This window comes from Bison bison, unplaced genomic scaffold, assembly GCF_000754665.1.
Source record: "Bison bison bison isolate TAMUID 2011002044 unplaced genomic scaffold, Bison_UMD1.0 scf7180017864208, whole genome shotgun sequence".
In the NCBI taxonomy this organism is placed as follows: Eukaryota; Metazoa; Chordata; class Mammalia; order Artiodactyla; family Bovidae; genus Bison; species Bison bison.
In genome coordinates, this window is record NW_011494780.1 from 50,888 (window position 1) to 63,723 (window position 12,836).

The 12,836-nt window shown below is 53.6% G+C and overlaps 2 protein-coding genes across 4 annotated transcripts in view; one reads left to right on the top strand and one right to left on the bottom strand.

Moving 5' to 3' along the window:
- The window catches only part of MCM7 (minichromosome maintenance complex component 7), a 7,557-nt gene extending 678 nt beyond the window's left edge, over positions 1-6,879 (top strand). The window contains exons 1-15 of one of the 3 annotated variants that reach the window (XM_010844764.1): positions 58-155; positions 796-875; positions 1,415-1,579; positions 1,746-1,870; positions 1,945-2,125; positions 2,430-2,567; positions 2,859-3,008; positions 3,179-3,293; positions 3,383-3,514; positions 3,712-3,795; positions 4,038-4,431; positions 4,682-4,765; positions 5,344-5,512; positions 6,247-6,356; positions 6,498-6,879. In XM_010844764.1, coding sequence (XP_010843066.1) covers positions 1,445-1,579; positions 1,746-1,870; positions 1,945-2,125; positions 2,430-2,567; positions 2,859-3,008; positions 3,179-3,293; positions 3,383-3,514; positions 3,712-3,795; positions 4,038-4,431; positions 4,682-4,765; positions 5,344-5,512; positions 6,247-6,356; positions 6,498-6,699 — 2,019 coding nt within the window. In that variant the 5' untranslated portion in view covers positions 58-155; positions 796-875; positions 1,415-1,444 and the 3' untranslated portion in view covers positions 6,700-6,879. The other 2 variants (XM_010844763.1, XM_010844762.1) reach the window with 2 other exon arrangements.
- Positions 6,880-7,159: 280 nt separating this feature from the next.
- COPS6 (COP9 signalosome subunit 6) lies at positions 7,160-9,920 on the bottom strand. The gene is made up of 10 exons (XM_010844765.1): positions 9,830-9,920; positions 9,490-9,615; positions 8,963-9,094; positions 8,549-8,637; positions 8,387-8,449; positions 8,058-8,105; positions 7,867-7,981; positions 7,688-7,780; positions 7,494-7,594; positions 7,160-7,413 (listed from the first exon to the last, which is right to left on the bottom strand). The coding sequence occupies exons 1-10, from the start codon at positions 9,894-9,896 to the stop codon at positions 7,273-7,275; spliced, it is 975 nt and encodes a 324-aa protein (XP_010843067.1). The 5' UTR covers positions 9,897-9,920; the 3' UTR covers positions 7,160-7,272.
- Between the last annotated feature and the right edge of the window lie 2,916 nt (positions 9,921-12,836).

A 12,836-nucleotide genomic window follows, 5' to 3' on the forward strand; every position in this document is an offset into this window, starting at 1 on the left:
GGCGGCCCCGGGCCGCTGCGCGCGGGGATTGGGCCGCATTAGGTCCACCTCCTAGCGGAAGTGGAGGCGGGCGGAAGTTGCGCGACGCTACTGGAGGGAGTGTCGTGTGTAAACAGTGTCCTTCCGCGCGGTGGCCTCGGAGAGAGCGACCGAGGGTGGGGGCGTGCCTGGAATTGGAGGGGTTTCTGCGGAGGCCGAGGGATAAAGTGGTGGGGTGGGGCAGGGTGGCCCTCGACAAGGCGGCCAATCGCCGGACGGGCTCCCGCCTTGGGCGGAGGAATCCCGGGCTGTGAGGCGGCGGCATCTGGGCCCATGTGCTTCTTTGTTTACTAAGAGCGGAAGCAGTGGCGGGAGAGGGGGTGGGGCGGAGGACGGGCCTGGTGGCGGAGATCCCCGGGAGAGCAACAATTTAAGGGACCGAAAGAAAGAGGGAATAAAGCACGTAGAAGGAAAGCTGAGAACCGTGAGACTTGAGTGTGTTGCCGGGTGTGGAAGGCCCTTAGAAAAGGGTACTGAGATTTCTAATTAAGGCAGAGAGTGGAATTCCCCTGGGGGGGAGCGTATTGGGTAATACTCTAAACTGCTAGGGGCCACTTATTTTTCCTTAGGTCAAAACAGACTTGCGAAAAGGAGTTTTGCTCTGTTGGGGAGAATTACGTACGCATATGTGAATGTTCATTTAATTTGTTTAGAGATTTAACTTTAAGTAAAAGAAGTTTTTTAGATCTCTTTCAAGGGTTTGCAGTAAGGTATATGAAGAAAAGTCCGTCCTTACCGCTTTATTCTTGCTTACAGACAAAGTGAAGAAGTTCCTACAAGAGTTCTACCAGGATGACGAATCTGGCAAGAAGCAGTTCAAGTATGGGAACCAGTTGGTGAGTCTAAGGTTAGGTAGAGGGCAGGGGTGGTGACTTGAGCTATAAGGCCTGGCTTATTTTAGCAGGTATGTTTTTCTGGAAGTGGTGAGTTTAGCACCATACCTGATAACTTGTGTATCACTCAGTGTATGCTGCGTCTGTGCTCAGTCTAATTCTTTGCGACCCTGTGACTATAGCCTACCAGGCTCTTCTGTCCAGGGAATTTTCCAGGCAAGAATATTGGAGCGGGTTGCCATATCCTTCCCCAGGGACTCTTCCCGACCCAGGGATTAAACCCATATCTCTTGTGTCTCCTGCACTGGCGGGCAAATTCTTTGCCACTGTGCCACCTGGGAGAAAGCGATGTGAGACTCAACAGCACTCAGTTTCAGCTCCCTCAATCCCTGAAAACACCTTAATTATTGCAAACGTAGTGATACACACCTTTCTCCCTCATGGAGCCTGGATCCTGTGTGCTGAGCTCGTAGTGACCAATTTTTGCTTGTGAACACTAGTAAGATAAACTTGGCTCCGTCGCTTTCTCTTCCCCACACCAGGTTCAACTGGCTCATCGGGAGCAAGTGGCCATGTACGTAGACCTAGACGACATTGCTGAGGATGACCCTGAGCTGGTGGACTCAATTTGTGAGAACACCAAGCGCTATGCCAGGCTCTTTGCTGATGCTGTTCAAGAGCTGCTGCCTCAATACAAGGAGAGGGAGGTGAGAAAAATGCAGGGCACACTTAGGTTTGTGTCGAAAATCTTCCTGGGTACTGATGCTGTCCGAGCTGACCCAAAGGGGTCAGTGGTTCTGCCTGGCACTTTTACGTTCTTTCCTCTCACCGTCCTGCCGCTCACTTTCCTTGTTTTCTTTTCCCTTTGTTTAGGTAGTAAATAAAGACGTCCTGGACGTTTACATTGAGCACCGGCTGATGATGGAGCAGCGGAGCCGCGACCCGGGGGCAGCCCGAAGCCCTCAAAACCAGTACCCTCCCGAGCTCATGCGCAGATTGTGAGTGGCCACGGTGGGGACAGGCGCGGGGTTCAGGTCCCCAGACATTTGCGAATGACCACTTTCTCCCTTAGTGAGCTGTATTTTCAAGGCCCCAGCAGTAACAAGCCTCGTGTGATCCGGGAAGTACGGGCTGACTCTGTGGGGAAGCTAGTAACAGTGCGTGGAATTGTCACTCGCGTCTCTGAGGTCAAACCAAGAATGGTGGTGGCCACTTACACCTGCGACCAGTGCGGGGCGGAGACCTACCAGCCGGTACGTATGGAGCAGAGGACGGAGCACGCTTAATGCTGCGAGAGTGAATTTTGTCTACTGATGTTTACCTGGTGTTTTTTCTGTTTACTGTAAAACACGCCTGTGTGGTCACTTTGCAGTTTCTTTCTACTATGGCGTGGTCCTTCCATCCAGTCTGTTCTCTTTGTGTCTGTCAATGTGTACGTAGCACGGCTTAAGACATTCTCAAAAGTTTCATCATCTCTGCCGAAGGAGGGACATGATTCCGGGGACTGAGGTGCTCCTTTCCTTATGACTTCCTTTGGTGCTTCCTTTTTCACTCTAGATCCAATCTCCTACTTTCATGCCTCTGATTATGTGCCCGAGCCAGGAGTGCCAGACCAACCGCTCAGGAGGCCGACTGTACCTCCAGACTCGTGGCTCCAAATTCATCAAATTCCAGGAGATGAAGATGCAGGAACATGTGAGTTTGGGATATGAGGTCCAGGGCCCAGGGAAGTTTGAGGTTGGGAGTTCACTCAACTCCGGTAGTCACTCGTGAAGTAGAGGGAAGAAAGTAGAACAGAGAGGAGCTGAGGCAGAGAAGTTGCAGAGAGTAGGAGGCAGGTTTCTCTGGAACTTTCTGACTGAGCTGGGATGTGGTAAAGGAGAGCTCAGCTTCTCTCTGTTGGTTTGTGTGGGGCCAGGGAGTGGCCGAGTGGTGGGCACAGAAGGGGAGGTTAGTCCTCTGGCCTCAAGTGCCCTTCTCCCCCAGAGCGACCAAGTGCCCGTGGGAAACATCCCTCGCAGCATCACGGTGCTGGTGGAAGGAGAGAACACAAGGATCGCCCAGCCTGGGGACCACGTCAGTGTTACCGGCATCTTCCTGCCAATCCTGCGCACTGGGTTCCGACAGATGGTCCAGGTGAGAAGGGAAGTTTATTCCCTCCGTTTTACCAGCCCCATAGAAAGAAGTTTCAATAGCAGAACACCAAGCAGAACAGAACTAAAGGGTTTGTCAGGAACTCCAGAGGGCATCGTGTTGCGTGGGCAAGTAGAGAGCTTCATTCATGCCCTAGCGTTTTCCTGCCCAAGGGTTTACTCTCGGAAACTTATCTGGAAGCTCATCGGATTGTGAAGATGAGTAAGAGTGAGGAGGATGAGTCTGGGGCCGGAGAGCTGACCAGGGAGGAGCTGAGGCAAATCACAGGTGAGGGGTCAGCGGGAAGATAAATGCAAATTTATCCCAAGCACTTCTTTCCCCTGGAAAAACACTCTTGAGTCTTTGCTTTCCCACAGAGGAGGATTTCTATGAGAAGCTGGCAGCCTCCATCGCCCCAGAGATATATGGGCACGAAGACGTGAAGAAGGCGCTGCTGCTCCTGCTGGTGGGAGGGGTAGACCAGTCTCCTCGAGGCATGAAAATCAGGGGTGAGTGGAGGCATTGGGGAAGAAAGGATGCCGGACCAGGGTTGCATCGGTCACAGAATAAAAGCTAGCATCTCTATTTCATGGGCACAGGGTGGGATTAGAAACAGGGCAGGCAGACCTCAATAGTCCTTTTCTCTGTGTGCAGACAACCTGCATCGAGGGAACAGTCACTCAGGGGCTTCCTTCCCTTCCTCCAGGCAACATCAACATCTGCCTGATGGGGGACCCTGGTGTGGCTAAGTCTCAGCTCCTGTCTTACATTGACCGCCTGGCCCCCCGCAGTGAGTATCAGATCCTGGGAGAGGCAAACTTAGGAGGACCAGCAGGCTTCCGCTGTGGGAGGGCCAGGGGGTGGAGATGGGTGTTGGTGTCATCGCCCCCAGACCTGCCGCTGCCTCGGGACGGCCCAACTGGGTCAGTAGAGCAGTTCAGCACAGACCTCGCCTCATGGCCCCGTTCCCTCTGCCCTGCTGTCGTCCTAAACAGGCCTGTGCGTGTCTGTCTTCCTGACCCTTCTGTGCAGGCCAGTACACGACGGGCCGCGGCTCCTCCGGCGTGGGCCTCACGGCAGCTGTGCTAAGAGACTCTGTGAGTGGCGAGCTGACCTTGGAGGGCGGGGCCCTGGTGCTGGCCGACCAGGGAGTGTGCTGCATTGACGAGTTTGACAAGATGGCGGAGGCCGACCGCACGGCCATCCACGAGGTCATGGAGCAGCAAACCATCTCCATTGCCAAGGCAGGCATTCTCACAACGCTCAATGCCCGCTGCTCCATCCTGGCTGCCGCCAACCCTGCCTATGGACGCTACAACCCTCGCCGCAGCCTGGAACAAAATATACAGCTTCCTGCGGCATTGCTTTCCCGATTTGACCTCCTCTGGCTGATCCAGGACCGGCCCGACCGAGACAATGACCTGAGGTGACTGCAGCTCTGCACTCGGGGAGACACCCCCTGTAACCATCTACGTGCAGGGAGGAGAAACTGGAAAACCCGTTATTGTCGTCTTAGGGAAACACCAGAGCCTTCCCCTTAAACAGCAGGGGTTGCTCCACAGTTCTCAGAGGGGGTCAGGGTTGCAGTGCCGACAGTCCTTGACCGACCAGGCTGTGGGGTGGAGCGCTGAGGGGGCACCAAGATGCAGCGCTCCTGTTGCCTCCCCTCCTCCCAGGTTGGCCCAGCACATCACCTACGTGCACCAGCACAGCCGGCAGCCCCCCGCCCAGTTTGAGCCTTTGGACATGAAACTGATGAGGTAGGAGAGCTGGACAGGGCGGACACTCCCCCGGGCGGCTTGGCCTCTGTGTGCTTCTCTTGAAAAGCGCTCACCCCTCCCCCTCCTGGCGTCCTGGGTCTGAGAACAGTGAGTCTTGGTTCCCCTGGGCTGGCCATAGGAGACCATGGCGGAGAACCTGCCTTCACATACCTCCACCCGCAGTCTCAGGGTTACTAACTCGGGTACGGATATTGGCAAAGCTGGCTTTTGCTGCGTGGGTGCCTGACAGCACTGCTCTGTCCAAGGAGTCAGTCCAGGGACTCCCAGGGATTCCTAATGTTGTTTTTCCCTTTTAGCTGTTCTCATGAATTAACAGAACCATCTCTTAAGACAGGTGGATTTGTCTCAATCGTGCAAAGGCCATTTTCATTTAAAAAAAAAGTTGCGGATAACTTGAAATGTTGATAGATTTTCCAAATGTAGCTTATTTAAGCCTAATCATCCACCAATTGCTGTCTCCTACTTCAGAGCGCCCTCCCCTCCGGTTTCTTTACTCCCAGTTTTCCAACTCTTAATGCAGAACAAATGCGCTCTCCAGCTCTCCTGCTTTCCCACAGGCGGTACATAGCTATGTGCCGGGAGAAGCAGCCTGCGGTGCCAGAGTCTCTGGCTGACTACATCACAGCAGCGTACGTGGAGATGAGGCGCGAGGCTTGGGCCAGTAAGGACGCCACCTACACTTCGGCCCGGACTCTGCTGGCTATCCTGCGACTGTCCACTGCTCTGGTGAGTGCCAGTCTGTGCGCTGGAGGATGGTCCGCTTGGGCTCTGCTGGCAGCCTGCCCGTGCGCTGCCGCCTCCCTCCTGCTCTGGCCCTGCCGGGGCTAAAGTGCTGACAGTGCAGATAGTGGTCCTGTGTGCTACCGCACTGTGGGTACTTGCTGCTCCGGCAGGGCACGCCCAGCGTCCCAGGAGAGAGGCTTCTCCGTTTCTCAGATCTTGCTGAGGGGCGGGTGGGGTAACCTCGCTCTGGGGTCGGGAAGCTTCATTTCTGTCCTCACGCCGTGGACCATCGTCCTGGGGGCTCCAAAGTGCTGTTCGTGCAGGTAGTGTGATCACCTGACCTACTGCTGAGCCAGCACTTCCCGAGCCCCGGGGACACTACCCCTGCCAGTCGCCTTCTCGGCCGAGCGCCCGAAGCTCCATCTCGTGGTGGGGAGCCCAGTGGAATTCAGAAGGGTCTGGTCTCCCTCACAGGACAGCTGCACACCGGGACTGGCCAGTGTTGAGAGGCGGAGACTTGGGCAATTGCTGGACGCTGCCCCGGGCATTGCACTTGTCTCGGTCTGACAGTGCCGGCCCCACACTGCGGATGCCTGGTGGGCGGGGAGGGGGCCGCTACTCCTTTGTGAGTAGCAGCACTCAGGTGCCCAGCCTTAAAGCTGGAGCAGGGTGGGGGGCCTCCCTGACTTTGTTCCACCCCCTCCTTCTGTGCCCATCTCTCCCTACCTTCCCCTTAGGCACGTCTACGAATGGTGGACACCGTGGAGAAGGAAGATGTGAATGAAGCCATACGGCTGATGGAGATGTCCAAGGACTCACTGCTGGGTGACAAGGGGCAGACAGCTAGGTGAGCGGCTTAGCAGAGGGTGGCAGGGGGCACCTTGACTGTCTTGAGCAGGAAACTCATCCTGCGGCTTCTGCACCCCTGGGTCTGTGGTGCTGGCCTCGAAGTTCTAACCCTGACCACACACCACGCTTGTCCATCCAGGACCCAGAGACCAGCAGATGTGATATTTGCGACCGTCCGTGAGTTGGTCTCAGAGGGCCAAAGTGTCCGGTTTTCCGAGGCGGAGCAGCGCTGCATCTCCCGTGGCTTCACACCTGCTCAGTTCCAGGCGGCCCTGGACGAGTATGAGGAGCTCAACGTCTGGCAGGTCAACACTGCCCGGACACGGATCACTTTTGTGTGAGTCCAGTTGCTTGGACACTGGATCTGCTCTGCATATTGCCCTACTGCGCTTCCTTTGATGGTTTGCCAATGCTTTTGAGGGCAAAGGAAGGTCCCCTTATTTGCCCAAGCTGCACTTGTTTTACTTATTCTTTTTTCCTAATAAAGCGTGTCCCCATTTGCTGCTTCTGTTAAAACAGGGTTTTGAGTTTTCTGGATTCTTGTCTTCCCTTTATGCTTACCTTATTCCAGCCATTCATTAAATTTGAGGGGACTTCCTGCTCTGCCTGCAAGGCACCGATACCGGACTGCACTGGTCTCCTCTCCCACCCCCTTCCAGTTAGTCTCAAAGTATGGACACCAGTACTTCTGCCTCCTGAGCTTCAGGCAGGTATTTCATCTTCGTGAGCGCTGGATGCTGCAGTAACAAACCCCTCTCCCTCAGCCATCCACAGTGCCCACAGGAGAGAACAGAGCCACTAGAAGGGGTGCTGGGGGGCTGCTCCCCTTTTATTAGTGACAGGTTTCTCTCAAGGGAGTGTAGCACCCCTCCCCTTGACAGCTGTCTGACCCCTGTACGTCAAGTACCCTGTTGTCAGAAAAAGAGCCCCCGCATCCGCCTGCCGATGCCTTGTCGGTCATAGAGGACATTGAACTTGTTCACGAACTGGTTCATGGTGTTGCACGTCTTGGTGATGGTGCCAAGGTAGGCCATGAGCCCCACATCATTGCATTGCTGTGAAGGGACAGAAGCCGGTCATGTCCTGCATGCAGAACACGGGAGCCCCACCTCCCCGTCCTGGGCCTTGCACTCACATCGTAGAAGTCTGTCTTGAACTTGTCTGTGCTAAGCACTGGGAGGCAGTGACACAGAGCGTAGGCCTCCCGCAGGATCTCGTGGTTAAAGGGGACCTCTCCTGAAGGCACAAGAAACTGCATCAATGTGGATGCTGTCGCTTCCCCAGAAGGGAGGAAAAGTGCTTCAGGAACCAGAGAGATACCTGTCCTACCTGCCTCAGAGGCCTTGACGTACTCCAAGATGAGCTTGACGCGGCTGTGCAGCATCTTGATGGCGCTGTGCTGTGCGATGAGGTGTTCAGCCACTGGGGGGGTGGTCAGGCCGAGGTTGAGAAGGTGTGTGGGCACACCTTCCCCCCACTTCCAGGGAAGCCCCTGCAGCCACCCTTACCAGTGGAGTTCTCTCCACTGCCTGTTGCTGTCATTCGGGCTACGTGGTCCACCCCAATGCGTTCCGCTTCCTCTGTGGCCAGAGTGTAGGTCAGCTCAGCAAACAGCATGGTGGCCTATGGGGCACAGAGAGTCAAAAGCAGGAAACCCCAGGGGCAGGCTGTGTGGGTTGAAGGGTAGGGCATTACCTACCTCTCCATTGATTATATCTATGACGGACTCAAAGACGCTGACAGGAAGCTGTGAAGAAGAGAGAACAGCTCTTACTAAACATCAGAGACCTGAACCTATACTAAGCACCGAAACTGGACTTGGCCCTTCACGTTGCGTTTCCTCAGCTAATCTTCCCAGGACCTGCTGAAGTGGAACTCATTCCCATTTTCACATGTGGAGAAAATGCAGTTTAAAGGTTAAATGACTAAAGTCTCACAGATAGTAAACCACAAAAAGGAGACTCAACAGAGATGTCATACAGTAAAAGCAGGGGCAGGACAAAGTGGGCACAGGGTCACTGTACTCACATCTGTGTGCTTGGTCATAGGGTTCAACTTAAGAAACAGAGGGCTCTCAATTATCTCGCACACCTGGAAGAAGGGAGGATGCACACGCGTGTCAGGGCCCATCTTCCTTCCCCTCATTCCTCTCGTCTCCACCCCAATATGTACCTGTGTGAACGTGTATACCTGCTTATGGACGTGGATGTCGGAGGGATCAGGCGGCCCCCCTGTGGTATACCAACCCAGAAACTCCAGCTCCTTGAATACCTGTTTAACTGGAGAGAAAGGGGCCAGGACAGTGTATCTTTAAATCATCCTTCTTTAATTTGAAACTCCTGGTGTGTTTTTACCAGCTTCTCCCCTTCCCATCCTGGCTCCACGTAGAACAACTAATCTCTTGTGTCTTTTCTCACTCCTTGCTCTCTTTGCGGGGAATAACCCATATATGTTCTTTTTCTAAGGTCTCTTCAGCTACTCTCTCTTCATTATTCCTCTACTCTGGTCCTATTTCTCTGTTTATTTTTTCCCCAACCCTCTCCATCTTCCCCATTCTTTTCCCCCCACTCCCACTCTTCTCCCCCACGTCTCTTCCCCTCTCACACTGCTCCTCCTTGGTGTAATAATATTCCTTGTCAATGATAATCTTCTCTTCCACGGTGTGGGACAGCAGTTCGAAGGAGTTCATCACCTCAATATTTCGGCCCTCCTGCTTCCCGATCAGAGCCCCAATCACTGGAGTAGAAAAGGACACATAAGAGGTGAGGGTGAGGAATCCTCCAGGACTTCCCTGGTGGCTCAGATGGTAGAGACCTGGGTTCAATCCCTGGGTAAGGAAGATTCCCCTGGAGAAGGGAATGGCAACCCACTCCAGCATTCTTGCCTGGAGAATTCCAAGGACAGAGGAGCCTGGCGGGCTACAGTCCATGGAGTCACAAAGAGTCGGGCAAGACTGAGCGACTAACACTAAAGGAATCCTCAAACTTCTCTAATAGTAGCCTGAGGGTCTGAGGTCACGTGAACCAAGTTCTAGAGAAATGATTTGCGGAGGAGGAATTGGCTTCAGCAAAGGAAGGAGAAAGGACCACTATTTGGGGGGAGGAGGCTGGAGAACGACGCCGAACACTCACCCTGCATAGGCCGCCCCTCCTGCGAGCGCATGCGAATCCAATGGTCTGAGATGTTGAGAATGACGAGGGGATGAAGAGCGACTGAAACGCTGCCAGTCACTCCGGAGGCCATCACGCTGGGGACGACTAAGGAGGGGGAAGCGGGGGTGAGAGTCCAGGCCCCACGGTCCTCCCGGGAGCCGGGAACAGGAGACGGCAGAGTCGGGCCATCCATCCCTCCCGCAAGTTAACCCAGGGAGCTCGCTGCCGACTCGCCATCCCGACTGCTCCCGGGACTCTAGGAAGGCCTCGACAGGCCTGCCAAGAAGTCTCCAGAAGCCGCCCCCGCACGGCCCGTTACCTGCAGCATCCACCTCCATCCCGCTGCTCCCTCCAGTCCCGTTCGCCGCTGCCGCCGTCGCCGCCATTTCCCCCGCGCCCGCCAGCGTCGGCCCCGCCCCCTCCCTCCCGGCTTCCGTAGGCAGCGGCGCATGCGCGTTGTCGCCGAGGCGCGCGCCTGCCTGGACCCTGGGCCACGCCGGGCCGCTCCTACTTGGCCTTACGGGGGAAGGCTCGGGCGGGCCCGGGGCAGGGAGATCCGGCAGGTGTTTGTAACCCCTTTTCGCCTGCAACTGACCGTGAGCAAATTACCTAACCCCACCCTGATCGTCCTCGTCAGTAAAACTGGGATAAGGCCGCCTAGTTCCTAAGGCTTTTGCAGAATGAATGAAACGTCATTTTGCTGCGCTCAGAATAAAACCCAAATCCCTTATCACGGCCTGCAGGGCCCTGCAAGATTCGGGCCCTGCCGACCAGCTGGCCATGGCCTCTACTTTGCTGCTCCTTGGTTCCCATGCTTCAGCCACATGCCCTCACGTCTGTTCCTTTCACACGCCTCACTCACGCCCACCTAAGGGCCCTCTGTCACCTTCATCACTGTAACACCGGTGACCAAATCCGTACCTGACACAGGGGCACCTAAATGATATTTGAATGAATGCTTTGCAGTGGAGCCTGGTCTTGAGTGACTCTGTCTATACGGCTTATCTTTCCTCTTTCTGTTAACACCCCCAGCGTTTTCTAACCTCTCCCAACTTCCCTCTACCTTCCATCAGTCTTACCAAATTTAACTTTGGCAAACTGGCCACCTCCAGCCCTCTCCCCACCCCTGAACCCAAGCAGGTTGGGTACACTGCCTTTACCCCATCTCCCATCTCATTGCCCCTACAACCTAGCTGGCTCTTTCAGTGTGTGTCAGCACTGCACCCAAAGTGTGACCTCACACAGAGCAGGTGTGAATTCGCTTCAGTTGTGTCCGATTCTTTGTGACTCCATGGATTATAGCCAACCAGGCTTCTCTCCATGGGATTTCCTAGGCAAGAATACTGGAGTGGGTTGCCATTTCCTTCTCCGAGCCATCTTCCCGACCCAGGGATTGAACCTGGGTCTTCTGCATTGCAGGCAGATTCTTTACCATCTGAAGCACAAGTGAAGCCCAGAGAACAGGCAGAGACCTCTGGGTGCCCGGAATCAGCAGATCCCAGGAGATGTTTTGTGATGATAAGGGTGACTTCTGTGAATTAAGCAATCCCTCCTAAAGCACTCCTAACCACTGTTTTTAGTTTTATAGTTATCTAAACAATGTTTTGAAAGCATTTGAAACAACAAAAAGACAGGAATTCTGTAAAGATTGAAATAGCAATGCAAACTAGCAAATTTAACAGCAGAATAACCGTTTTTTCCCCCCCAGCCTTCAGTCCAGCTAAGAAGCCTTATACTCCAGAGCAACTGCCTACTATTTAAAAGAGGTATATATTTCTGACCTCATTTTTCCTAAGAGTCAATCAATCGTGTCCAACTCTTTGAGAGCCCATGGACTGTAGCCTGCCAGGCTCGGCTCCTCTGTTCATGTAATTCTTTAGGCAAGAATACTGGAGTGGATTGACATTTCTTTCTCCAAGGGATAATCCCAACCCAGGGGTCGAACCTAGGTCTCCCGCATTGCAGGCAGATTTTTTACCATCTGAGCCACAAGGAAAGCCCAGAGAACAGGTAGAGACCTGTATCTTGACCCTGTGGAGCCTACTGGTGCCCAGAACCAGCAGATCCCAGGAGATTTTTTGTGATAAGGGTGACTTCTGTGAATTAAGCAATCACTCCTAAATGGCGCCTGGATGAAGAGAAGTTAAAAGGCTAGCAGCCCTCAGAGGAAGGGACTTGAGAAATCCTACAGGGAGAGAGGTCTTCTGGCCAAAGGGAAGATAAGAAAGAGTCTCTCTCATTCTGATCCCCAGTAAGTGACAAATCTCCCAGTCAAGTGAGAGGGTTATGGAAGAACTTCACTTCTCTACACATGCCTCATTTAGGAAAAATGAGGTCAGAAATATGTATCTCTTTTAAATAGTAGGCAGCTACTCAGGAGTATAAGCCTTCTCAGATGGACTGAAGGCTGAAAAAAAAAAGATTATACTGATGTTAAAGTTGCTAGTTCGCATTGCTATTTCAATCTTTACAGAATTCCTGTCTTTTTGTTGTTTCAAATGCTTTTGAAACATTGTTCAGATAACTAGAAAACTAAAAACAGTAGTTATTGTGAAACTTAAAGATGACTTTGAAATTGAATCAGTTGCTTATACATGCTTTGGAAAAGTGTATGCTAAAGAAGTAGGGTGAGGAGTAGGGCCTCCCCTTGTGATCCAGTGGTTGTGTCTCTGAACTCCCAATGCAGGGGGCCTGGGTTTGATCCCTGGTCAGGGAACTAGATCCCGCATGCCACAACTAAGACTCACAGCAGCAAAATAAACAAAAAGAGGCAAGCAGCCTCCCCAAGAGAGCGGCTTATCACAAGCTTGCCTTTTTTTTTTTTTTCTAAAAAGGGCCTCCCTGATGGTCCAGTGGTTAAGAATCTGCCTTGCAATGCAAGGGACATTGGTTCTGTCCCTGATCCAGGAAGACCTCACATGCTGCGGAGCAACTAAGCCCGTGCACCACAACCACTGAGTCAGGTGCTGCAACTACCGCCACTCGTGCACCTACAGCCTGTGGAAGAGAACCCACCGCAGTGAGAAGCCTGCGTGCTGCGGTGAAGAGTAGCCCCTACTGGCAGCAACTCAGTTCAGTTTAGTCGCTCAGTTGTGTCCGACTCTTTGCGACCCCATGGATCGCAGCACGCCAGGCCTCCCTGTCCATCACCAACTCCTGGAGTTCACTCAGACTCATGTCCATTGAGTTGGTGACGCCATCCAGCCATCTCATCCTCTGTCGTCCCCTTCTCCTCCGGCCCCCAATCCTTCCCAGCATCAGAGTCTTTTCCAATGAGTCAACTTTTCGCATGAGGTGGCCAAAGTACTGGAGTTTCAGCTTTAGCA